General features: G+C 37.6%; 1 protein-coding gene across 2 annotated transcripts in view; it reads right to left on the bottom strand.

The window, feature by feature from the left end:
• Positions 1–27016, bottom strand: part of gpc1b (glypican 1b) — an 84414-nt gene extending 57398 nt beyond the window's left edge. The window contains exons 1-2 of one of the 2 annotated variants that reach the window (XM_024274060.2): positions 26508–27016; positions 25944–26405 (exon numbers count right to left, since the gene is read on the bottom strand). In XM_024274060.2, the coding sequence (XP_024129828.1) occupies positions 25944–26103 (160 nt within the window). In that variant the 5' untranslated portion in view covers positions 26104–26405; positions 26508–27016. The remainder of the gene's footprint in view (positions 1–25943; positions 26406–26507) is intronic. The other variant, XM_024274059.2, reaches the window with a different exon arrangement.
• Between the last annotated feature and the right edge of the window lie 244 nt (positions 27017–27260).

Below are 27260 nucleotides of genomic sequence, written 5' to 3'. Positions count from 1 at the left end.
TGAAATCAAATGTGAAAGCCAAATGTAAGGCAAAGGCAAGGTTAACGGTTTTTCACAGTTGCTAGGAAAGTACTTTATGCTCACATTCTTGGTGAGTTACACATCCTGTATTACTTTAGTAGAAAAGCAACACGCCACTTCAAAGGATTAGGGCTGCACATTAAAGAATATGGAAATACATTTATAAATAGACGTATTATCAAAAAAGAACTTCAACTTACTAAAATCTTTATAGCATTGATTTAAAAATCCATATAACATTTTTTATTCAGTACACTCAAAACTAAAAGCGATGTTTTCTTGGGAAACATTTCTTTAGCTTTTGACACAAATGCTCTACAATCTAGATTTTGGTGTTTAATGTTATTTGATGGAGACAGTAAAACAATTCAAAACAATTATGTTGAGAATAACATTCTTTTCAGTCCGGTTTGCCTTCTTTTTCTCTTGGAGCATTAATAAAGTAAAAGAGCAGAAAGGGTGTTGGAGTGTCTCCTCAGCGGAGCAGCATTGCAATACAGAGGAAACTGTGAGCATCAAAGTCAGCCCAGATCAAGTAAAAGAGTTAGAGCGAGGGGGAACAGGAACTCACAAGCAGTAGAACCCACAGACAGAAACTAGGTTAACAAGAAAAAAAGACATAAAAATCATTTTTCTCACTTCACAAAATGGAAGTTGAACTTTTAAAAGAAGACAAGGACGTCTCAACTCATAAAACCAGCTATCCTCTATATCCTGTGTATACTCACACACATACAGGTCCAATAACTGCGTACAATACAGCACAGAAGACTAATAAATATGGTATTCTGTTTGCTAATCAAGACCAAAGCAACATAATCCCAACAAGGTGGCCAGAGACACTCCCATCTCACCTTCACAAGGACATGCAGAGAAAATTACAGAGGCCCAAATGGCAGCCATCAATTTCCTCTGTCCCATACAAACACTTTCACTGAAAAGTCAGCACCCTGATGTGAAAACGTCCTTTCAGTCTGTTGGACCTTTGTAGCAAATGAGGTGACAGTTAGCCATCAGAGCCTTCTGTTTCACTGGGACTGTAATTGGAATCATATTGCATGAATGTATTCAGATACTGGCACGCCATGATTGCGCTGGTCCCTGATTAATTTGAAAAAACTTCCTCGAGGAACTTCGGCATCCTTCTACAGTCCAAAGACATACTGATAGCTTGAATATTCTAAATTGTCTATAGGTGTGTGTGCGATAGACTGGTGACCCGTCCAGAGTATATTCCGTGGGTTCAGAAGATGGATGGAATCACGTTTGCGTTGAGATTTTCTGTGTATTGTCACTGCAACTGATTACACCTGATACTTTTTCATAAGAGGGAGACAGCAAAAACTCCCATTTTTTTTCTTTCAATCCAAATTTCATCTCGCTAGTCCAGACACTGAACCTGAAACCTTCTGCACAAAGACCCACATCAGTAACTATTGGGCCACTAAGAAGGAGATTACAGGGACAGTTTGTGCAGAAATCCTCCATTCTTATTTATTTGAACCAGTTTTTTTGAAATCTTCCAGAGGGTGACAGGAGATATAATCTTATTTAGGGTCTTTCCTGAGGACTTCTCCGGATGAAACATGTTTCAGACATTTTCCATCAGCTGCAAGAGAACCCAACTGATCTTTTCTCTGTTGAAGGTGTTGACCCTTGGAGTTCGAAGCAAAATCTTCTGTCAAAACCTTTCGATAACTACTTGGAAACTAGCAAAACATTAAATAATGGTTTCATCTCGAAAAGAGAACAGGAGAAGAACATCATCATGGTCTTACACTTTATGTAAATTACCAAGAAAACCGCAGACGTTCTGGCAAAAGCGTGAATGTAATTCTTTGCACTTCAGAATAGCCTTGACATTTAGCCTGTAATGGTTATAAAGAAAATCACTGACACAGAGCAAACTCAGGAGCAGTTTCAGACTAAGTGAAACTCTTTGCCACCCACTCTTAGAGTTTTACTCCCCACAAACAACCAACTTTTCACTCCAACGGAATGGATTTCAGATAAGGTTTAGGATACCAAACTTCTAGGCCATGTCAACATATTCCAAGAAAAAGATGTGTGAACTTCCTGGTACATTTTGAAGCATCTAATGTAAACTATGGCAAATGCAGTATATAAAAGCAGTTAAAATCCCACTTTTATCATCTTTTGATCTGTTTTTAAAGCGTTCCCAGTGGTGTTTTAATAGTTATTATGCTGTTTTTAGCCAAAATCTAAAAACCTGTGTTGTTTTGTCTGACACCATTTCTGCAGATCTGCAGTAGTGTATTATTGAGCTGGGCGATTATGGTAATGTGGGTATCACTCTGATACCAAGTAATTACAGGGCTAGTATCACACATTCACACACTGGTGGTGGCTCCATTGCCGAACACTGGCGCCAACCTTCCACCAGAGGCAATTCGGGGTTCAGTGTCTTGAACAAGGACACTTTAACACATGGGTGGGTAAGGTGGGAATCGACTCCGATCAGGAGTCGACCGCCCTACCGCTGCACCACGGCCGGCAAGACCTAAATGGATCTATTTGTCTACAAGTTGATGCATCAGAACAAAACGGAGAAGGGATCTTGTTACCTGACCCTTCGTCACCTTTACAAGCTTTTTCAAACATTATTTTTTCATCTGCTCCTAGTTAACAGCGATTTGAAAAAAAAGCTTAAAGCTTAATTTTTTATATATATTACCTCCACTTGTTAAAAACATCAAAAACACGATTTTCATCATATCATTTTTAGATGCAGACAGACGGACGATTTTGGCTTAAAACACAAACTAGAGTATTTTTGTTTAATCAATATCCACTTTTTCTATTTAGGAAAACAGAAATTACAGTCAAGCAGATGATAATAATTTCTGATTTATATAAATAGGAGTCCATCATTCATGCATTTTACTGTAGCTGTAGGCTGTGATCATTTTATGCACTAAAAACATCTCTGTTTAAAAAGTCCACTAAATGTCCAGGACAGCTGATATGAAAAGAGAGACGGAGGAAAAGTGGAAAAGTATTTATAGCGGCGTGATAGTGCATTAGGCACCATGTTCCCAGGAGATGTTGCTACAATTTTCAAAATGGTCTATGGGTAGAGATAGGAAGATCAAACAATTTCACCTGTCTTTTTTTAAATGGCACTCGATGGCGGTTAGCCCAAAAAGGAATTTCTTGCAAAACTAAAAAATCTCGTCATCAAAAATTAGAGAAACAGAACAACAGAATTTCTTTGTGAAAGCATGATTTTTTTGGTGCACTGTAGCTCTCCTCTTGTGGAAGAATTTAGTGAGTGAAATGTGTATAATCAACTCTAAGTGTTAGAAGAACAATTTTAAAAGCCCTTTAGGGATCCTGTAAAGCTTTTCCTCCACAACAGTTCAGAAAAATTGCAAGAACATTTTTGGAAGAAAAAAAAGTCACAGTTAAGACTTTTAAAGTCATGTTTTTGATGTTTCGAACAATTTCTTATGACATTTTTCTCTCTTAAGAAAATTGAACTAAAAGAAAGAAATTGGAAAAAGACTGTAATTGCAATGTAGAAAAAAAACCTGGATGGGCCAGAAGCTTCTTGCTTTACTCCATGCATCCATTTGTAGACGACTAGATTCGTGTACGTCTTTATTTTCCTCATCCAAGCTGAAGTCTGGCTCAAAGTGTACGGCTGGATAGCTCCAATATTGCTCAACATAATGTCGTGATGGGGGAGTAAGGGGCTTTAAACTAGTGGGAGAGAGTGTAAACAGAGAACTCTCTTCAACCGGGCAAGGAATTGGTGGTCGCAATAGTCCCACACACAACTCGGTGGCAAATTTCTAATGGAATCCTGTCGCTCTGCAGAAACTATGTCCTAGAAAACAACACCTATTATTTGGGCTAAAAACTGCCTCATCATAATTAAAAAAAAAACACTTTTAAAATAGATCAAGTTTAAAAATGTTGACACTAAGGATCATTAAACTCCAGAGATTTAACAGACCTCATCCATTCAGGTATTTTGATATTTTTTTTGTGATTCATCCGTGTTGGAATAATAATAAAGCACCAAATAGTCTATGTATGTGAACTTCCAATTATCCACTTTTTTACTCAAGCAGGGCTGTTAAAAGGACTATGCCATGAAAAATCAACTTTTGAGCTTTTAAGTGTATTATACTGTTCATTCCTCACTATAAACAACCCCAAAGTGGTATTTTGATCTGTTCACACACTTCTGAGTATTACTCTAAAATCGTGCACTCTGAGCAGCAGCCCCTCCCAACCCATGAAAAAGAGCAGGTTTTCACATGCTGATGTCACAAAGTGAGAACAGCCCCTTTCAGGAAGAGTCTGCGCTGCCAGCACCGCCCCCAGTCTAACACCAACACCCAGTTTCTCCGATCAGCTAGCAGTGATCAGCCGCTAACTTCGCTGCTAGCTTCGTCGCTCAGCTAGCTAGCTCAGCCACTAATCCCTACAACTAATGGCATATATATACCATGAACATACAACTTTGCAAAAGTTTGGATATGTTTTGTTTTTGTGGGCGAAACTCAGACACAATGCAGAGGCAGGCTCTGGGATAACATCATGTAATGGGCGGAACCTACAAGCAGCAAAAGAGATTGAGGCATTTTACTTCTGGGTAAGAAAAAAAAAATCACGAAAATAACTCATATTTCATAAATAATTCGTTTTGTTTATTGTGCCAAAGGTAATATATGATCATATGTATGGATGTGGTTTACTCTGAAAATACTTAAGACAAGCAAGTATGGGCCGTTTAAGAGATATAGCTAAATAACTCAAGTTTGCCTCCCTGGATATCAAATTCCTTTTTATTGCCATTGTTGAACTGCTTTAGTATTCTGCAGACTTACATCTCTGTCTCTGACTGATTCAGAGGAGTTAAGTTGTGCTCTGCTATATACTGCCCAAATGTTTAAATATTTTTTTTTCTTGAATTTCAAAGATGGAAAAAAGGGAGTGGATCACGGATAAAAAGAAATAATAGTCACTTACAGGAAAGCACAAAAACATGTTTGGAGAACCAAATTGTTTTGCGGAAGCAATTCTATTGGTTTAAAATCAGTATCTTGTCCCCTTAAATTTACCCAATCCCTCCACTACACTGACACACACACACCAGCCACCACACACGCACAGTCACACAGTCACACACAGAAGAGATTTGTGTACCAGCTGAAAGAGTTCAGTCAAAGCGGTCGAAAAAGACAGTAGAATCAGTTCTGTGTTCAAGGCATAAACAACAGTCAGTGACGTCACTCAACTTAACAGGGCCGAGGCTTGAGAAAGACAGCCATCCACTTTTTAGAAAAACTAAAAAAAAAAAAAAACAAGGGACTTTGGGACGAACATGACAGCTGCTATTAATCAAGACAACAGAGATGGGTGTAGGTGGAGAATGCTGGCCTGAAGAAGAGAAGTCTTTAGGAAAAGGGATGGTGAATAGAGCCCAACAGGGAATAGAGAAAATTATTTTTAAGAATTAAAGAGCTTCTGCAGAAAGAAATAAGGACTTCTTAATAGCGAGGGGATAGATGAATACATTCAATAAAATAAATAAATAAAAATAAACCTTGTATTGTCTTATTGTGTGAATGCTGTGGAAAGGGTTAAACAATGTGTTAGCTTTTTTTTAAGCTGATTTGGCACCTACTGAGATTTTTTATGCTAATTTGGAGTTTAGCTAATATTTTAGCAATATGCTAACGTTTTGGCTTAATTTGGTATCTTCTGAGGTTTTTATAGGCTAATTTAGGCTTTAGCTTCTAGTTTAGCAACAGGCTAACATTTTGACTAATTTAGTTTACTAAGGACTTTTAGCTATTTTGGAGTTTAGCTAGTATATTAGCAATGAGCTAGCTTTTTTTGGCTAACTTGGAAGGTGTTTGAGCTAATTTGGAGTTTAGCTCATACTAAATATTTTTTTCAGAATTTTCTGCAATTTTTTCAGAAATTATGTCAACTTCAGCACTCTTTCATTGTTCTTTAACTAAATTTCCAGTTTTTTTTTTTAGTAAATTTAACATTTTGCAAATAGCTTTTTTTTTATTTCAGCAAATCCCTTTAGCAATTAATGTAAATTCTGTCATCATTTTTAGCAAAGAGCTTCAGCATCTTAAGCGACTACTGCCAGCAAAAACCGTTCACACTAGCTTTATCGTGAGAACTGCAACTTTTTTAGTTTGTAATTGAAATACTTGCATATCTAGTTCTGTGAAACAGATTTATCAGGCCACCCCATTCTATTGGCCACTGACATACATCAGCAGACATCACATGACAGGCCAGAGTCATTCATCCTGAGCCATAGTCCCTCTGCCCAGAAGGATTAGTGATTCACTTTGACTAAGTGATGCTCAGGGCCTCAATGCTGTAACACTGTGTAACTGAGGTGCCACTTTTACTTCTCCCCTGCTAGCTTTTCTGACAAACCATTGATGTTCATTAATCTTTTGCCGGCACCTCAAGCCAAATGTATTAAAACTTATTTTTTTTGTTGTTTCTTTCTCGGTTTGAAACAAGAAATAAAATGGCACATAAAAAGTAAATGATGAATAAAGCTGAAAATGCGTGGAAAATATCAAGTGCTTTATGAGCCCTTTTGCACCATCTCTGCCTCATTTTTCTCTCTCAGCAGGGTGGTAGCATGAAAGATTTAAACAGAAGGCTTTTAGTTTCAACCAAATCATTGCTCATTGATGCAACTGGAACAAAAAATGAAGATGAAAGGCACAAGACCGAGCTCTCCCAACCACTGTGCAACTGAGCAGCAGCCTGGAGAGGTGTTTGTTACCAGGGTTGCAAATGTACCTAAATCAACACACTGAGCGCAAACAAGCACAAGAAGAAAAAAAGTTAATTGAGCATATAATGCCTAACATACGTCGTTTCGCAGTGACTCCAAATTTTATGTTGCATTACTCCATAATTTAGTGCAACTGTGTGAGACTGCAAGATTCTTTCATGTATTTAATACGGAATTTAAAATGTTCTTTCCTGGAAAATTAAGGTTTTATTGGGACTCTACAAGTTAAAACATGCTCTGGAGTAATTACAACATAATTATTGACATTACTGCTCCATTTCTTTTCAATAAATACTTCCATATTGTGCTAATTTTATAATAAAACAAAAAAAAAATAGCATAGATGGCACAATACTCTGTTGCTTCTGTTTGGACCACTTGTAAAAACCCAAATAATTGATTTAATATATTCAAACTCATTCGATCAAAGTTTATTTATAAAAGTGCTTCTCATGCTTTGCGCAGCTCTAAGTGCATCACATTTAAAAAAAACAAAAACATGCAAACATTTTAGAATAAAAACCTAACCCCTTATACCACCCCACCCCAATTATTACATGTGGAACTCCTATATGCCCAAACCAGCCTTTATGTTGCTCTTAAGTGGCATTTTGTCTGTGATTTCTAGGTTAAAGCTTTGAATCAGTGGAAATCTCAGAGGCGAACCTCACTGGCTTTTGAAGAATTTGTCGAAAAAAGAAAAAAAAAAATCAGCTCATCTCACCTATAAATAAATAATTATAAATGGATAGTAGGATGGGTGAATGGACAGACGCACAGATATGTAATAAAGCAGATATAATTTATATGGCAGCAAAATCCTTTGTAATCTATTTTTTATTGCTTTTCCTCTTCCTTTTATTTATGTCTGTAAAACACTTCAGAGGCTTGTTCGGAAGCTGTTGTATTGATAAAGTTTCAGACTCGTTATTGGACGAAAGCTGCTCGGGGGCCCGCGCTGGCTGTTAATTGACGTACGTTTGGTCAAGCAAAGTACCAAACCACATTGCTATTTGAAGCAGATTTTATGAGCTCATTTCTTGAAATGAGCAAGCAAAAACAGCGCTCTGCGGTAATCACTTGCATAGATTTTTTTCATAATTAAATACACACACAGGACCGCACTTTTCACACACCATACAAAAACACTTTATGTGCTTTAAACACACAAGCCAGCCAGCCGTGCACTAAGCTGGAGTTGGCAGGGTTCATTTGGAAAATGTAAAATATTTATAAGAAAAGACTCTGCAGGGAAGGCTGATGAGCTGAAAATTGCAGGGGAGTTTAGGAGAGATAGCAAAAAACAAGACAAACGAAGCAGGGATGAGTGGACCAAGCTGAAATGTCCCATGTTGTAACTGAAAAGAAGAAAAGGCCAGCTAAATAAGTCATTGTCATCTCAAGTTCATTGAGTTTCAAGCTTATATCCTTCTCGGGAAGAAAGGAAAATGAGAAAAAGGGGAAAAGAAAACAAGTTTACTTAGTGTTCTGTAGCAACACTCTTGAATTTCAAACATAACGTTTAATAAAGCTTTAAAAAACTGTTTGTTCTAATTTTTATTTAGTCAGCATTAAGATAAGCTATCTGCCTCTGCATTAAATGCAAAACAAATCAGATTAGATTCAATGAAAATGCATGAGAAAAGAAGAGGACAGCAGAGAAAGTCAAAAGAGTGGAAAAAGCACCAAAACAAGACTCACCCTGTACCAGAAACAGGATGACAATTGACAGTAATTATATATTTCCCCCTGTAATTATGAGCTTTTTTTGTGCACCCCTCTTCTCATGAGGCTTAACTAATCCTCCGGTCATTCCTCAGACAGCTACTCTACCTCTAGATCTAAATAGCAAGGGCTGGTCAAGCCAAATAAGCAAACCGCCATCAACTGGAGGGACTTTCCTTTTGCCACAAATAACTCTTGACAAATGATGTCACGTAAAACCAGATCTCACTATCCAATTACGCAAAAATGTGCTTAGAAAGCCCAAAATTCAACTCAACAGAAAAGTTGGAGGGATCTCAGAGACTGGAGGAAAACAGCAAGACCACAAACAGGACAGGACACAAAAAGATTCAGAACAAAACTCTGGACTCTGGACTACTGGTCGCCACAAGGATTCTGCAAATAGGAACGATTTCAAATTGTGATAACTACTACTCCTCTAGAGATGAAAGTTTTTCAGCATAAAGACACAGGAACATTGCCTTTACCAAATGTAAAATCAGAGCAACAGTTGGAAACCAGCTAAAGCAAATGTAATTGATAGTAAACCAGGATAGCTATTTTTTGTTAAGGTCCCAAACAGTTAATAATAGATTTTTTTAATTTTATAAAACAGAAAAACAGCAAATTGGCATTGGACAACACAAAAAATGCATGTATTTTATTAGGTCTCCATTTTTTTCCAAACAAAGTACACAAACTACCTTTTTAGATGAAGGTTGCCGTACATAAACAACACTAAACAAAACTTGAATAAAAAAAATGGATTGGCGCAATAACTATTCATGATAAGCAATGGAGTAAATAGTTGAAAAAAACAATAAATTATTCCTGTCAGGAGTCAACGCTATGTCCCCCCCCTCTAATCACTGACGGTGACCATCTCCTGAGTACTGACAGCACTACATCTCCCAGAAACCCCAGGGCACAGTTCCTTGATGCTGCTCAGCTGCCTCTCTTTTGCCAATCGCCCACACCTAAGTACTGCACAGAGCCTCACTCAGTGCGAAGTATTGTTTGTGCCACCCTGCCATTACTGAGCGTTTCTATCTGGACTTGATCTTCAACTCATCTCAGCTTCATCTCTGATTACCTGCTGCCTGCCCTGACCCTTGCTTGGACTCTGACTGCTCTAGTCTGTTCTTGGATGAACCCATGCTCGTGATTGACCTCTGCCTATCTGACCCTGATTTAGTTTTGTGGACTTTTAGCTGTGCTTTGTCCCTGTCTGAACTAATAAACCTGCTGCAGGTAGAAACAGCTGTCTGCCCGTTTGTAATAATTCCATGTTTCAAACTATTTAAATTGTCTTAAAAATATCCTGCTACAGCAAATATATTAATCTGTACGGCTGATGAATACTCTCAACAATCTTATGTTTCAAGACATCTAGTTGCGCATTTTTATAACATCTTATTATGCATTCCTGTTGGTCGGGGAATACTATTTTTAAAATTGTTAGGGCAACGATCATAGCAGAAAAAGACTCACATGGACAAGCACACAACATGTCTCGCAGACCCTTATCAAGCCTTAAAATTATAACTTACCCTGTACAGATATGTGGGGGCAACTGTGAGATGTTAAAGATGGAGTTCTTTAAATTTTTCTGGAGAAATTTGAGACTTTTTACTCTAAAAAAACGTCGATGTCCTACAGATAATTGGCCTCAGACTCACCCCATCATCAACATGGAAAACAAGGTTCTCTGTAACCCCACCATTATGCTCCTACTACTATGTTTCACTGCTATTGCTTTGGTGTTGTGTGCTTCATGACAGCTTCTTGAGGGTTTCCTCAAAGTGATAGAGGCATCTAAAATTCCCCACATTTTAAACATTGAGGTAAATAATAGTCCTATTAATTAGTAGAAATTCAGAAAAGTAAGCTAATAAACCATCTAAGAAAATAATATTAGCAGCATAACTTTTCCCCCTTAAGATGCACATAAACTATTTGCTATCTGAGGCTCAGGCTCCTTTCCTGCTATTTTATCTCCGTCTGAAGAAAATTTTGTCTTCGCAATGAATTAGAATAAATACTGCTGCCCAATGGACTCACTTTAGAAAGAAAAAAAAAGACTCATTATTTATTAACTCTATTTAACAGGGATGGGCAACTTTAGGCCTCAAGGACCAGTGTGTCTTTTCAGATATCTAAGCCCTACTTATGACTGATTACCTGGTTCAGGTGTTTTCAGCCAATTAGAACATGCCAGAGCAGGGTATGTTGAAAAGCATGCAAAAATGTGCCCCTCAAAGCCTGGAGTTGCTTAACCCTTGTTATATACCAATTTGTTTCATATTTAAATGCCTTTCCTGTCTCAATAACATGATCAAATCTTTTCTTAAAACCCTGTTTTTATATCTTGGAACTTGTGTTTTGCCCTGTAGTTAATCATCCTCCACTAGGGGCAGTAGGAGGGCCTTTCCCACTCATTTCAAAGAGGCTGCGTCCATGAAATCTCAAAAACAGTTTTGGTGGGAAGTTTCTCAACGTTTCCCTTTGTGATGAGAATAACGCATCTATTGTTCATTTTTTCTTTTTTTTTTATTACTGACTACTAGCAAAATTTGTTGATAATCAATTCTTTATAAAACAGTAAAAATGTGTGTATCAAATTTGAGACGGTGGGTAATAAGGTTCTTCTTTACTAAGTACACATGTCAATGAATCTTATACTAACATTGTTGGCAAAAACATACCAAATCACAATCATAATTGATATATATATATATATATATATATATATATATATTTAAAAGAAAAAAATATATTATTAAAAAAATGAATTTTCTGTCAATTATTTGATGCTTTGGGGTTTACGGGGTTAAAATGTATGTTTATTTTAATTAAAAACAATACTTTATTTCAATAAATTAAGTTGTATTTTCAACTGAATTTTCACTTTGCATACATTGCAAAGTGTACATCAAAAGGGCTGTCCTACTGTGTCATTATAGCTTTTATAATAACTTAGGTAGATCCTTAAGAAAAAATATTTCACAGTTCCTTCAAGGTTAATGATTTTCCCCCCAACTGAGGTAATTATTTTCTTCTGCTTCCACATATTCTTCACATCATATCTAGCTGGAAAAGCATCACAGTCCTGTCTCGCTCCGTTGGTTTTCTTGAGCCATTTTTAATCCACTTTATAAAAAAAAGATGGCCTTGAAGTTCTGACTCTGAGACCACATGGCAAAACCAATTAACAAAAATGTTTTAGCTTTTAAAAAAATCCCAAGCAAAAAAAAAAACAAAAAAACATTTATTTGAAGAAAATCTTATAAATGTGATTTAAATGTGTTTTGAAGAAAACCTAATAAAGCATTCAGCTAAATTAGAGTGAAAACAATAAAGTCTTTGGAAGTAGCAAGGGAAAACAAGGTTTTTGGAAACAAAATAACATGCAGGAAGAAATAAAGATAACGGGTGTAAAACCTGTTTATCTTGATGAGAGAAAATCCTCAGGAAATTGCAAATACTAAGCAACAAAAAGCAAGAACAATGGTGTTGAACCTTTGGCTTGGCAGCAAAAAGAAAAAATTAAAATCCTAGAAAATCTGTTATAAAAAGAAATGAAACAGTGCAGGAAATCTTTTACAGCTGGAGATTAACTGCAGACCGAGATCATTAAACACATTAAAATCTGCTCTATATAAAAACAAATGCTCGTGTGTGTGTGCATGTTTAGCGAAGACCTACTGATCTGTCATCATCAATTTTTAAAATCTGTAACGATTTTAGCTATGACATTCTTAAAAACATTATCCAACATAATGGTTGCTCATCAAAAGAAAATAAAGTTGAGTCATTTTTGCTTGAGGGATGCTGCAATTTGTGCTCTATATTAAATTACAATGCAATCAGATCCCAGACACATTTTTGGTTTTCATGGTTTTATCCTCTATTTATTTTCTAAATAGGTGCCTGTAGTTTGTCTCAGAGCAAACTTAAATCTGCTTTGGCTTGAGCATTTTATATATATATATATATATATATATATATATATATATATATATATATATATATAAGAAGATGAATATACATATGTACGTATATATTCATCTTGTTCTCCGCTTTTTCCCTTTCGGGGTCACGGGGGTGCCGGAGCCTAACCCGGCTACTGATTGGCGAAGGCAGGGTTCACCCTGGACAGGTCGCCAGTCTGTTGCAGGACCTCAATCACACACACATCCACTCTCATCCACACCTAGGTAGAATTTAGAGTAACCAATTAACCTATGAAGCATGTTTTTGGACAGTGAGAGGAAGCCGGAGTCACCGGTGAAAACCCACGCAGAAAGGTCCCAAGTTGGTGTTTCTGTTTCAAATCCCCCAACACATATATATATATATATATATATATATATATATATATATTAGAGCTGTCAGGCGATTAAAATTTTTAATCGCGATTAAACGCATCTTGTCCTGAGTTAACTCGCGATTAATCGCAAATTTACATGTGGCCTTTTTTTAAGGAAAAAAAATGTGTGGTTCGTGGAATTTAGCAGTTCTACATTAATTATGAAAACAAGAATGACAAAATTAATAGTTTTCATCAGAAATACTTTATTTTGTAACATTGTATTGAGATAAACTTTCTTAACAATAAAAGGCTGTAACATAAAATGCCTAACAAAAGCCCAAGCCCAAGTGAAGGGCATTTTAAATTCAAAACTTCAATCAACGTTCAGTAAAATAAAATAAAAAACATCAAAATAAAATTTCCATAACACTTTCATGTTCATTTTTTGTCAGGACCAAATCTGTTTCTCCTCTGCAGAACTACAGTAATAAATGAAATAGAGATTTATCATTTCCAATTAACTTTTGTGTTTTAAAACCTTAAAGACTGAGAAAAGCGGGATACACTGTGGATAGTTTGACAGTCTGTTACTGCCGCCGCGTTCTCTGGCTGCAGCTCGATGCAGCGACGTGTCCAGTGGAGCTCACGCCATGAATATGCCGGCAGACAGACCGCTATGATGGGGCTGGATCACGCTTAAACCTCCAGAACATTTAAAACGTCCCCCGGTGCGCTTGGTGTTCGGAACGTCGGGGGTCCGCAGCTCTCGGGACGCGGCGCCGGACGCGAGCCGGTACCACCAGACGTGGTACTGGACGCGAACCGGAGCCGCGTTAGAGTGCAGGAGTTCTCCAGGTCCTAGCGCCGGCCGGTTTTAGCTAGCAGCTCGGAGGTTGGAGACCTGCCCGTGATCTAGTGAGAGCAGCCGGTGAGTTAAAGGGCGGGACGCCCACGCGCGGTATGGAAAGGCACGTATGAGAAAATCTGCGATTAATGCGTCAAAAAAATTGTCGGCGTCAAGCACATGTCAGATTAATGCGTTTTTAACGCAACAAATCTGACAGCCCTAATATATATATATATATATATATATATATATATACACACACACACACACACATATATATATATATATATATATATATATATATATATATATATATATATATATCTGTGTGTGTGTTTATGTTTATTAACGCCCTCAGACTTCCTGCCGCGCAGCTGTGAAATCAGCGTAATGAAACTCGGTCTAAAATAAGCTTAAACTTTTGTTTATATTCTGTAATTGAGATTGTATTAAATTAAAAACATAGTAAGGCATTTATTTGTAATTTTACAACAAAAGCAATCTTTTATTTTAATGTAAAAGGCGGAAGATGAACGTCGGTCCATCAACTGGAGCGAAAAGTGAATGGTCCACCATGGTGGGAGGAGCGAAACGGAGCTGCCTGCTATTAGAAATCCAACAAGGAAACCGATCATTATTTTATTTTAGGATGGAGACCGACATTAATTTTTCAACAATAACGAAAAAAAATTAAGGAAACTCCACGGTTCACCGTGAAAGTCCTGCCTGCCGCTGTCATGAGAGGCGAGCGATTCAGAGGGGACAGACACGCCTCCACCTGTGAGCAGACTCCAGCCAAACAAACTTTTTTCTAGGTTTGCGATTCCATTCCTGGTCCTAATTTATATAGATATTGTGAAATAATTTTAACATTATGACAAATTATTTTCACAACCTGAAATCCTGCAAATTCAAGTAATTCAATTATTGAATATTCCAAGTTTGTTTTAGCTATTATAAATAGCCCAAGTACAAGGTTTCATTTTATTTATTAATTTATATCTCAGAATAACACAGCTGGGATGTAAATCTAGCCGGGGCCAAGTTTAAAAATGAATGCTCTGCAGCTGCAGGCAGGGAATAAGTGCACATCGGTGTAGGGCGTGTCACATTGTAAAATTCATATCTCTGCCTTCACTCAAAATGTCCATCTTGGTTTGGGTCTGCACACTCAGCCATGGTTGCTTAAAGAATAAACGTGTAAAATATTGTGAGGAAAAAAACACTATATGCTTGAAAAAAAGATGTGTTTGATGAATTGATGTTAGTTTTCCAGGATGGATTTGTTTGATTCTTTTTTAAACATTCTATACGTTTAAGCTCCGATTTACTTGTTTACACAGAGGAGCTGTAACTCTGTGTTAACAGATGAAGCTGTAGAAATGGGAAACTCTTGCTGAAAGCTGCTGCTGCTTGCCTGTCACTTGAAATAGTCTTGCAGTCTACAGAGAGCACAGCTGGAGGTGATACGCTCCAGAACAGTTTGATGTAGCACCGTCACACATTTACATATAACTGAAAAAGGAAAGCAAAAGACTGCGCTGTCATCTCCAGGGAAAACTTCTTCTACATCAACTGAAAGTAGACGGTTAGATAACACTTCCAGTTTGACGTCACAGCTCCTGCAGAGTCCACACATTTGTTGCTCAGAGGTGTATATCCATTCACTCAGTGAAACGTTGAGATCACGCGCTCACATCTGAAGCCAAGCGCTGTCCCACGCCAAAAGAATGAGGGAATGACACTGCTTGTAGAGATAAGAAAATAAATCTCCTTTTGACACGATCAATCCCACTGAGGACGATGCACAGTGACATATTACAGACCTTACAAGGGCAACATCACACAATGACACCCCACATCCACACACGACTTTCTGTATTTATTATTAATGAAAAATTACAACCTTGATATTCAGTTTGAACCAAATTATCCAAACCATAACAGAAGTAAAATTTGGTTTAAAGTCCCACTCCAATTATTTCTTATTGCACAAGAGTCCCTACTGGTTTTTATATTATAATTATGCAAAACCTGTATCATTTTCTTAGACATAGTTTCTGCAGAGCGGCAGAAATTCATTAGAAATTTGTCTCTTAATTGTGGACAGAACTGTTGGCGCGGAGTAAAATAAGGAGTAAGCCTACCCTGACTTCCCATCATCCCTCCTGGTGGCTTGCAGTGTTTCACAACCTCAACCGCACAACCTAACATTAGCGGTACAACAAAAATAGCAAGAAATATTGGAGCCATCAAGCCGTATAGTTTTGAGTAAGATGTCTGCTGAGGAAAAACGAAGAAGTATGTGGGTCTAGTCATCTGCGAGTGGATGCATCAGTATTCATCCACTTGTGGCCTCAGAAACGTAGCACCAACTACAGGATTTTTTTCTAACTGAATTTTTGTTGTCTGCTTCTGATTCACAACAATTTGATTGAAGAAGTACTCGGAAAATGCAATTTTAGCCCTAATTTTCAATAAATGTCATTCAACATGAATATAGATATAGAAAAAAAATATTTTTATTGGAGTGAGTCTTTAAAACCTCTATCAGTATACCAGGGATTTGGTAAATATGAATGTATTGTGTATTAAATATGTAATATATTGTGTACATTTTGGCTTGTTTATACATGAAGAGTATTTTAGATAGCAGGTATGTTTTTAACAACTGAGTGTCGTTGAACAGGGCCCGCCTATTTCAGATTACTATTTACACCTGGTTGTTTTATGATGTACCCCCCCCCCCGTTACCATCTCCTAATTTCCCTAAACGCCCCTCTTTCTCCTTTCTTTTGTGCTATTAACCCCCCATAAATTACAGAAGGGGTTTATCCAAATATACACTTCACGTGGAAAATATATATATATATATATATATATATCAGGTTCTGGGTCTGGTCATAAAACAGATTTCTGTGCAGGAAAGTAGAGAAAGCGAGATGAAAAATGTCACTTTGCTTGGCAAAACTTTAAATTCTACTTAAATACATAAACATTTTAATGAAGTATAAAATAATAAGAAATAAATTGTGCACATAACTCTTGCACTACAACATTGCCAGCCCCCTTAAAGAGGCTGAAAAAAACTGTTTGTCCTTATCTGTGAAGCTGTTATTTGGATGTTTTCTTTCCCAGAGTGAACTGCGATTGTAATTTTTTTTTCTCACATTTGATTAAATACAAACAAAAAAGGAAAACATGAGAGGGGAAGTTGGGATAGCAGCCATAGATGTTGCAAAGACTGGATTCAGCCAACATGACAAAGCAAAGGCTCAAATATTGATTACTTAGAAATAAAGGCCAAAGAGCTTTTAAACTGACTGGAAAATTGTGATTAACTGTTCAAAAATTTGCAAAGGTCACAGCTGGACAGCTTTTCTGATTCCCGTTTTTCTAGCAAAAGTTCACCTTAAACTGTAAAAACAACTATAAAATCCAATGTTTTGTCCATATATTAATCATTAATAGACTGATCTTTTCTTCATTTGTTTGGACAACATCCAGAGAGCACGAAATCTGAAAAACAATTTGAAGCATTCATACTAACCTGCAGACGTCTGTGTTTCAAATGATGACACAAGGTTAATCACATTCATAGAAAAGGGATTTGTTTTATACAACACGGTATAAAGCAGCAGGGTGAAGAAAGAACAAAAAAACACAACAACAAACAGAGCGGCGTCTAAGCTAAGTCAGCAGTCCATCTGCCCTTTTTCTCTTTCTATAGTTGACATCAAACACTTGTGGTCTGTTTCATGCTCCCTGCAGCCCATTATTGCCTAATGCTTCAAGAGGTTTCTTACTTACTTCAGCATTTTAACAACTTTAGTATATCCATTCGCACACTCACAAACACACACAGCTACACGTGAACAAGCGCAGACACGGTCCCAGATGCAGGAATTGACACTCTTTAAACCACACAAGAGTTATGAGCCTGCACACTGAGTTACTGACACAACTGTTGCTTTAATCTGTCCAAGTAGGAGGACCAACAGTAGTGCAGGGATTTATGCTGACATGAGCCTTCAAATGAGCCTCTGCACTTTTATCTCTAGAGGTTATTAGTTCCATTTATGTGCAATTAAGTGAGATTAATTAGCTTTGTGAGTTATAGAAAATAGGAGCAGCAATTTGGTCATGAAGCAACTAGATTATATAAACTACTGGCAAGAACAATGACAATTGCTCTGTTCACACAGCATCTTTGTTGCATCTCTTTAACCTTTTCTGTACTCCCCATTGTGCTGTGATTTGCACCATTTTTTTTCCTTTTTTTGCGTTTTTGCCATCTGATAAAATAAAACTGGTGTTGCGAGAGCAGAACAGCTCAAAGTGAAAAACAAGCTGCTCCTAGCAACAGGGGAGCTGTCACTCAGCTGATTCTGCAAAACTGGATTGTTGTGTTTCAGACATGATGGGGAAAAAAATGTTGGTCTCTAGGAATTGCTAAAAAGAAACAAAAAAACTTTAAAAAGGGATATCTTTTTTTTTTTTTTAAGTAAGTGCTGCTGCTGTGTGAAAACAGCTAATGATACCAATTACTTGAAGGCGCTGCATTTGCTATGTTTGGTCAGTATCATTATCCCAGTAAAAAGCCATTTTCAGAGAAGGGCGATGCAGCAGCTCTTAAACTCATCAATTTTGTTGTTGTAGATATTATGATGTATTTTAATACTAGGAAGAAATTCTACCTTATTATTTTTAGTAGTTGAGTTGTAACCGTTGCTTAATTTTTATTTATTTTTACCTAGGAGTTGTTCCTTTATCAGTCCAGACTTTATTTGTATGTCAAAAATCATAAAAAAACAATGAATGAACTTCAAAGATCCAAAGTGCTTTATAGGAAGAAATATATATATTTAGGACCCACTCTTATAAGAATTTGTGTTTTTGACATGTTCTTGTTGCATTTTTCTTATGATGTATGACATTTATAAAGATTAAATTTCTGATTATTTATTTGATCAGATCGGGAACAGAAAAAATGCTATCTGAAAAAGCTTGTAGCTTTGACATAGGACCTACAATGGAGAGCCACAAACTCCCTGCTCGACTTTATTCTGGTCCATCCTCTTCATTCATGTTTTGGATAGCTCCAATACTGGCCATTTTTATTGCATTTTTATTTGTATTTAATGTTAGGTTGGGGTTGTGAGGAGCTGTAAGCCAGTGGTAATGCGTCTAATCAGATGGATGATGGGAAGTAGGGGAAGGCTTACTCTACACCATTGGTCCCTCCCACAACTCAGTGGCGAATTTTTGCCGCTCTGTAGAAACTATGTCCTAGAGTTTATTGAATTTGAATAAAACCTGAATTTTTAAAAAGACCTCTGTGAAAGCTCTTAAAATAGATTAAAAGATGATCAGAGTGGGACTTAAAACTTTGACAACATTCACAAAATTAAAAATTATCAAAATCATTTCATTTTAAAATCAAACTCCATATTTAGTAAAATATTGAAGAAAAACTTCCTACACTTAATGTCAGGATTTTCTTTCTTTTTTTTTTTTTTTTTTTNNACCTTCCTTATATAATGCTAATGATAAAGACATAAAATAAAGCTTACAGCCCAGAACACTAAATTATTTCTAAATATTATGCATTTTACCGATCCACTACACAGGGAAAGACTGACAAAAATTAGGGAAACAATATTTTGAAATAGTAGATTTTGGAGATTTTGTTGGATTAGATGATGCTGATGTTTGAAGTAAGTATATATATATATATATATATATATATATATATATATATATAGGAATCATCCACTTAAGAATTTAAGGAAGTGATGATTGTACTGAGGTCTAAACTCTGTTTCTTATTTTATCACAGAACTGAAAGTCTCAAATGTTGCATTTCCCCAAAAATCACTGGAGGCTGTTTTCAAAGGGGAACCAAATCTCATTGATGTTCAAAAATCTAACTTTACAACATAAATAAACTTAGGCTAAATTATATTTAAATTTAATTGGTGTTATTGCTTAATTTTCTATCTAGAGCAACTGTGTGTGAATGGGGTGGATTTGACAGGTGATATGATTGATTGGCAGATAGGCGGACATGAGGGGGTACTGAAGACTTTCACTGCTTTTTTATGGCAATTTGCAAATTTTTAGAACCATGGGAACTCTGATTAAAATGCCTAATTCACTTCAGCCTTTATAGGTTACTGTTTAGACTCTTATTATTATTATTGATTATCAGTCCAGTAAATGTGTCTATAGTTTATTTGTACATATATGTTATTTTGTTATTTAATGTAATCAAAATACATACTGCTATCCAATAGGAGTGAGTTTTACCAAGAGTCTGGCAATGCGATATATATCACATTACACGTCTCATAAAATGCTGTTTTGCAATATATATCCCAAGACTTCACCAGAACAATTTTTCACTATTTTTTTTTTTAAAGCTGCGCAGCTGCATTATTTTACTAATTTTTATCTGATCCCACTATGATGCACCACAATCTGCGTTTCTATATGATACTCGTAGCACAGAGTTTTGGCTTGGTACCCATCCCAAGAAAAAAACGAAGAAGTACATGTCTCATAACAACAAAAACCACGAGGCATTTAACACAAGCTAGCGGACGGGGGTTTAGATGGAAAACAAATGTAAGACACTGAAGGACGCTTATAAATAATTAATTAAATATCATCTTGTCAGCAATTTAAATCCATACAAGTATCGCCAAATGAAATATCACGATATATCGCCCAATCAGTTTTTCTCTACGCCCCTAGTATTCACCCTTTCATGTACTCTTTAGGGTGCGTTATGGTCACAAATAAAACTGCAACTGCGTGATGGGGAGCCATAGTCAAAATTTCATGCCGCCGCAGTTTTTTGGAAACTGTTGCCGTGGTCACGAATGTAGACAGCATCCAGCTGTTGCCTGATTTTGTATTGGTTTCACACCTGCCTGTCACTGGACTGCTCCTTGAAATGTGCCTGAGTGGCCAGTGACCAATGCCAACTTTAAGATAAAATTTTAACTTTTTCTGTAAACCTCCCCGACCATCATGCGGTATGTCCCGATCACACATGCCGCCACACGGCCCGCTGCCGCGGTGGCATTTTGGGATCTTTAGACTTTACATCCAGTGTTTTGTTATCTTGGAGATGTCCAAGTCAACGAAAGACCTTTTACTTTTTTTTTCTTTTTTTTTATGCGTGTGATGGAACAGAGCGTAAAGGTCACAGGTGGACCAGCATGAGTGATTGTAGTCATGCAAATGCTGTGCCAGCTTCTTATGATGAAGAGCGAGCTGAGTTGACAGGAGGGAAGCTTCGATTTACCACTCAATCTACATTCCAGCCCTCATCTATGGTCACAAGCTCTCGCTGAGGCCAAAAGAGTGATATTGTGCATAAAAAAAGACACAAATGAAGATACATTTCCTGCCACTTATCTTTCCCCTTCAGTGAATGCAGACATGAGGAAGACCGTAACTCTGTCTGGCTCACTTAACACTTGTCAGAGCTGGGCTGACAGCCAAAATATTTCAGTTTAAGCCCCCCCAAAATATTTGCCATCTTAGATGTCTGTACACACTGCAGAAAAGGAAATGTCCAATTGCTTTGATGAAACACAACTAACAAAGGATTCAGGACAGGATGTGTGCGAGAGCTGAACATCTCGTGATTTTATGAAACATGGAACAACCAAAGTTAAGAAAGATTAATTTATGGTCAAATCAGAAAAAAATATATATTTTAATGACAAAATTTCCTTTAGTCGAATTTATTTTGAAATTTTGAAACCAGAAACTTAAAAATGCCCATGTTTGGACCAGTTTGTGATAATATTGTCTCATTTAAACCGGTTCATGGCCTGAAAAAGGTTAAAGACCACTGGACAAATGTTAAAAAGTTTCCCTTTTCTTATTTGTTGTAGATCTATGAAAACGCAGTAAGATTAAACAACACATGTTTCCGATTCTCACTACCTCCATCTCAAAAAAGAAAAGAAATGAGGTTTTCTAATGATTTAAGCTTTGCTACAGGCTAAGAACTATTGTTATGCATTTGTAGACATACTCTTAATTTTAGTGAAAAGCAGCTGTGTTCAAAGCATTCCAATACTTTTTACTCAAGTTTACTATACTTAACACTCCATATTTTCAGTCACAAGGCAGTACTTAGTGACTAGTTTTCCTTGGATTCTCAGCAGGGCTGGTGAGCAGCGCTCCCACTGTATCATTAGCCAAACGCTGGTTAGAAATGATGCTCCAAAAAACACCAAAAAGGCCTGTCAGGCTGTCGCAACCAGCAATCAACAACAACATAAATAAAGTATGGGAAAATCAATTCCAAAATGTGACCAGCCTTCCCTGCAGATGTCTCACACATTTAGTCCCTTTGAATAGGCTTATGTGACACTGAGGATCCAAGTCTTATTGGCTTCCAGCTGCTTTCAAAGAGTGCCTGCCATCTTTATCGCTTTAAGAGAGACACACAGAGATAAAGAATGTGATTTCCTGGAAGACAAAAAAGATCAAGTCTGTAATGATAGGGTGGGACAGGGAGGGGGCAGCGCAGAAAGGAAACAGGCCCGCATCATTAAAATCAATCATCCATGTTTTTTGGTAAACACTGACCAAAAAAAAAGTCATCCCAAAAACTGCTTACCCTATGCCGGGTTGAATCATTGTTTCTGTTCTAAAACCATCAATCAATTAAATGTGTTCTCCATGAACTTTATTTTTAAAGCGCATGGCCTTTATGCGCAGCAATGGTCCACTAAGCATTGCTTCAGCACAATGATAACAAACGGCTCACTGTTATCTCAATTCTTCTGCATGGCTTTCCTCAGGCAAAGTTACTTAAGAACATACAGCTATTCTCAGTGTTTTATGAGCCGTGTCTATGTAAAAGCAATATCTTGAAATTGCTTCACACCACTTATTAAGCTTAATCCAACAGAGAAGGGAACATAATGTTGTGATTTTTCTTCTACTTCAACTCAATTATTTAAAAAAAAAGTTGTTTTTCCAAAGTCGGAGTAAAATAAAATACATAAAATCGAATTATTTGTGAGTACTAATGCATTGACGTATACTTAAGAGCACAAAAACTTTATTTGCATATACTTTCAGGTTTTTATGTGCCATCTAAAGCAAAACCTAATGGGTTTCTAACAGCTTTTGTCTCCAGGATTTTCTTTTTTTCCCATCAGCTGAATGTCGGACATTTAATTGCTTTAACTGAACATAATTTTCCGACTTGGGAAGCAAGTGGCTCTCCACGAATTTTGCTGGTGTGCTCAGCATGTGACCTTGAGTCAGGCTCAGCCAATACATTAAGTTGATCAAACCCTGGTGTCACAGAAGGAAATACCCTCTGCAAATGTCAGGGAGCATCCACAATATCCAAGCGGCTCGTAATTTCAAGGCATAAATCAAACATTTCATGTTTTACGATGTGTTCATGCCAGGCTACGGCTTATGAATAGCTGATGTGATTTATGCATATAAAACCAAGTAAATGTGACACAGAGCACAATATTCTAAATGTAGAAAAGCAAATGTGTCGTTGTTTTTTTTCCTCAGTGCCTAACTCCTAGATTTTCTCTCTTTGGCTGATATAGTGACTTCATTCTTAAGTAAACTCCACACCATTGATTGAAACAAGAGGGATTGCTGGCGTAATGACATGACAGATTTGCTCTTTAAAGCAGTTTGGATTGCAGGCATTTGGATGAAAGTTGGGTCTCTAAAGAGACTGGAGCTGGTATAAATTCTGTCAAATGTTTTATTCAATGTGGTCAATCAAGTAAATTGCAAGAGTCCACTGCCACTTGCCCTCACTGCAGTGAATTGAAATGAAAGGATATACAAGATTATGCTTTCATTACATTACTGCCCCTCCTTCAAATTTAATAATCGCTGTGTAGATAGTGAAATCATTTGGGAATTATAATACAAACTGCTGGGTTACAAATTATTGAAGTTCCAGCGAGCGAGCCTCGAGTCCTTGGTTATATGTGGATGTTTGGGACAGGAAGTTGGAACCAGGATGATACGCCATTCAGTTATGTTTGTTTGGACTGAACAAGTGGACAAGTGCCCATGAAGATCATTTATTGTTTTTAGCTGGCATGTATTTTGTACCTAAATGCTATTTTTGGGTGTATTCAGATTGAAAAAGTCTATTGGTCCAGGCAGTATTGAACCTTGCATTTGGTTTGTATTCAGACTGCCGTCAACTGGAACCAAAGCTGCTTTTATTGGGCTAATTGTTTAATTTTAACCTTTTTTCCGTTTTTTTAACATATTTGTTACTTGCTTATTTATTTATTTATGTCTGTTTTAATCTGTGTGAGTGACCTGGAGCTACAGACTGCCTTATAATTTCCTTTGGGATTAATAAAGTATCTAGCCAGTTTGTAAACAAAACCATGTGACTAAAGATCTCTTCAGTCATTGGTCAGGAATTGTGAGGGGAGAGCAAAACAAGGAAATCATTGAGATGTAATCCTTATCAGGAGAGTTCACTTATTACATTTCGAATGTGCATCATTGTCAGGTACACTTACTTTTACTACTTTGGTAGGGTGGAGGCATTCTGCAAGACGGTTACTGAGGGAAACAGCTAAGAATATCCACTGATAAGTGTCTATGACTGGGGTGTCCAAAGTAAGTCCTCGAGAACCGGCGTCCAGCTGGTTTTCCAGAAACCCTGCCTTACCTGATTACCTGGATCAGGTGTGTTTGGCCAATGAGAAGCTTCAATGGCAGGTTGGTTGGAAAACATGTAGGACACCGGCCCTCGAGGACCAACTTTGAACACCCCTGACCCATGACATATAGATTGTTGGGAAAACAGTGTGGGAAGCAACGTGTATCATATTAAAAGTAGTTTTAATGAGTCTGCATTCATACAACTACATTTCAATGCTCCGCTACTCATTTACACTCCTAATGACCCTTTTGGTCCAGTTGTTCCACTTCGAGCACTGAGCCTATTCAGGCTGAGGATACTCAGAGTAAAGTAGAACTCAAACTGATTGGAAACGAACCGAAACCACCTCAGAAGATGGTTCCGAGAGTAGTTCCTGGTCCTGGACCGAAGTCCTTCAACTTTTATCAGAGACTGAACATTTTTTCTGGATTATCGAATGAAATGGACTCTGCTTCACTTTAAGAGAACCAAATGTATCTTGTCTGAATACAGCCTAAATAAAAGATGCAACTATGATCTTGAGGCAAACACTGTCTCACTGAGAAACTTTAAGGTTTATTCTCACTGACTAAACATTTTTTTCACAAAGATGTTAGTATTGGTGCACATTTTGAATTGAGGGATGTTTTGAAGTAGATCAAAGTAGTTCATACTGTGGTAAAATACTGATGAAGAAAATTAAGAATTTTGGTTTATTAGTTTCTAGTTTTAGAATAATAATAATAAAAAAAGTCCCATAAAGTCCTCTTAAATGAACTCACAGAGGGGTGGTCTTGTCTATGCACGCCGGTGTACAGAGCATTGTAACCAGGGACTGTGTGTGTGTATTGGTGTGAATACTTGGCACTGAATTCCACAGGAGGCAAACATGTAATCATCTGAACAGCAAAGAAACTTGTGACTGACATCAGACCACGAATGACCAATCGGGCAACCTTAAATTTGCAATATTTTAAGGATGACTAAATGCCTGACAACTTAATATGCCCTGTGTGAAAAGAAAACAGTTTGAAAAAGAGGTCAAACCAGGAGCACAAGGTTAGAGTGATGGTTATTCTAAAAAAACTTGACTACTTCAAGTTCTCAAAAATATTAAAAGGAGAGTTTGAGGAGACTTTATTAAATTTTTTAACATTTGTATCAGAGATCAAACATCCAGACAGTGTGTGGTGTGTCTGCTCTGTCTCTAAATCGTTTCAAAGAGCTGTTTCATCTCATGAGAGCAAAGAGAGGTTCTGCTTTATGGCACCATGTGACACCAAATGAGTGTGCAACACATTAAAGATGGATTGATAAATGCCTTTTTTTGCTGTCTTAAGACTAATTTTAAAGAATAAGTTTCAGAATTGGTGTAATTCTAGTGTCAGATTATCAAATTAACTTTAAGTCAGCAAAAAGATGAACAATTTTCAGAAGTTATTAAAAGCCCCAATAGTTTTATAATTTTTTTTCAATAATTGTTTTGCATTTAGCCACATTTTTTAGTATTTTTTTTTTTAAAAGAGTGCGCTCAACAGCTGAAAGGACCTACCTGATATTTCGGACAGAGGGACTTTATCCACAGAGTACCCCTTCCCACCGTAAAACTGACGGAGGTCCGAGCAACTCCGGGCTTTGCTGGTGCCTTTGTCCCCACAGGCTGGTGCTGTTAGAGAGCACAGAGCCAGCGCCGCTATAATCAGAGATTCCATTCCTGTCGACCTTTCAGGATGCAGACTTGGTGAAATGACAATCCGAGTGGCAGACGAGGAGACTGAGTTTAGCGCACGGAGAGGGGGGACAGCCGCGTTTCTTGGTGCTGCTGTGCGTAAAAATCTCCTCTTTTTTGCTCGCTGTGGCCCCTCTGCGCGCCGTTTCTTCACAGATGTCCCGTTTCTTCTTGGAGCTGTTCAGGACTTCTTCTTTTTTTTCTCCCCCAAAAAGAACTATCCCCTCTTGTGGTACTCTGAATAAGTCCAGATCTCGTTTATCCACCGCTATGGTTTTGGCTCATCTACAAAGAGAGGAGGAAAGGGATGAAAGAATTAGGTTACGCGTTTACAGCTGAAATAATCTATTTTAAGTCACGTCAGAAAATAGCAGCGCTCCGACTGACGCCGTGCAGCCTGGTTCTGTTGACTCACGCCTACCGGCTTGAGCGGAGCGGCCCCGGGGATCTGAGTAACGAGGTGCGCATATGCAGATACCGCAGCTCACGGGGTTTGCGCGCTGAGCGATGCTGTGCCAGCGCTGCTACTCTGAGAAATGAGGGAGAGGCGGAGGAAGGAGGAGAGAGGGCTGAAGCAACTCTTCCAGTTCGGTTTCATCCTGTGTCGCTCAAATACTATTTTTGAAGATGTTTCCCATCCCCGCCTGAGATCTGTGTCATTTCATGGCACATTGGCAGCAGTGGGTGATGGATCAGAAGGCGTTTGGGGAGGAATGTGCTCCGCTCCGCGCGCCTTGACAGCTTGATCACGACCGGCCAGGTGTCACAGGCTGTGGGCGTGCCTGCCAGCCCTTTTCCCACCCGGAGCCGTCCTGTTGGAAAGCAATGAATGGATGAGCCGGATCACTCCTCAAGATGCAATTAATCGGCCAACAAGTCACTATCTGCCCCGTGATTTTCCCGGATCACCTGTCTCTGCTTGAATGCCTTCATTATCCTCAGTTTCTGTACGTGCTCGCCTCTGTGTTGTTTGATGACACGTGTCTCTGAGAGTGATCTTTGATTTTCTTAGAAAAACTTTTTAGACACAGTACCCATTTGGTTTAAAGCGCAAAAAAGTAGTTTTATCATTTTTTATGTTTTCTGTTATTTTTTTGAATACAGACCCATTCCAAAATATTATATAATGGAAAAGGTTAT

Source organism: Oryzias melastigma, linkage group LG17, assembly GCF_002922805.2.
Source record: "Oryzias melastigma strain HK-1 linkage group LG17, ASM292280v2, whole genome shotgun sequence".
Lineage (NCBI taxonomy): Eukaryota > Metazoa > Chordata > Actinopteri > Beloniformes > Adrianichthyidae > Oryzias > Oryzias melastigma.
This window is presented reverse-complemented; position numbering and strand designations above follow the sequence as displayed.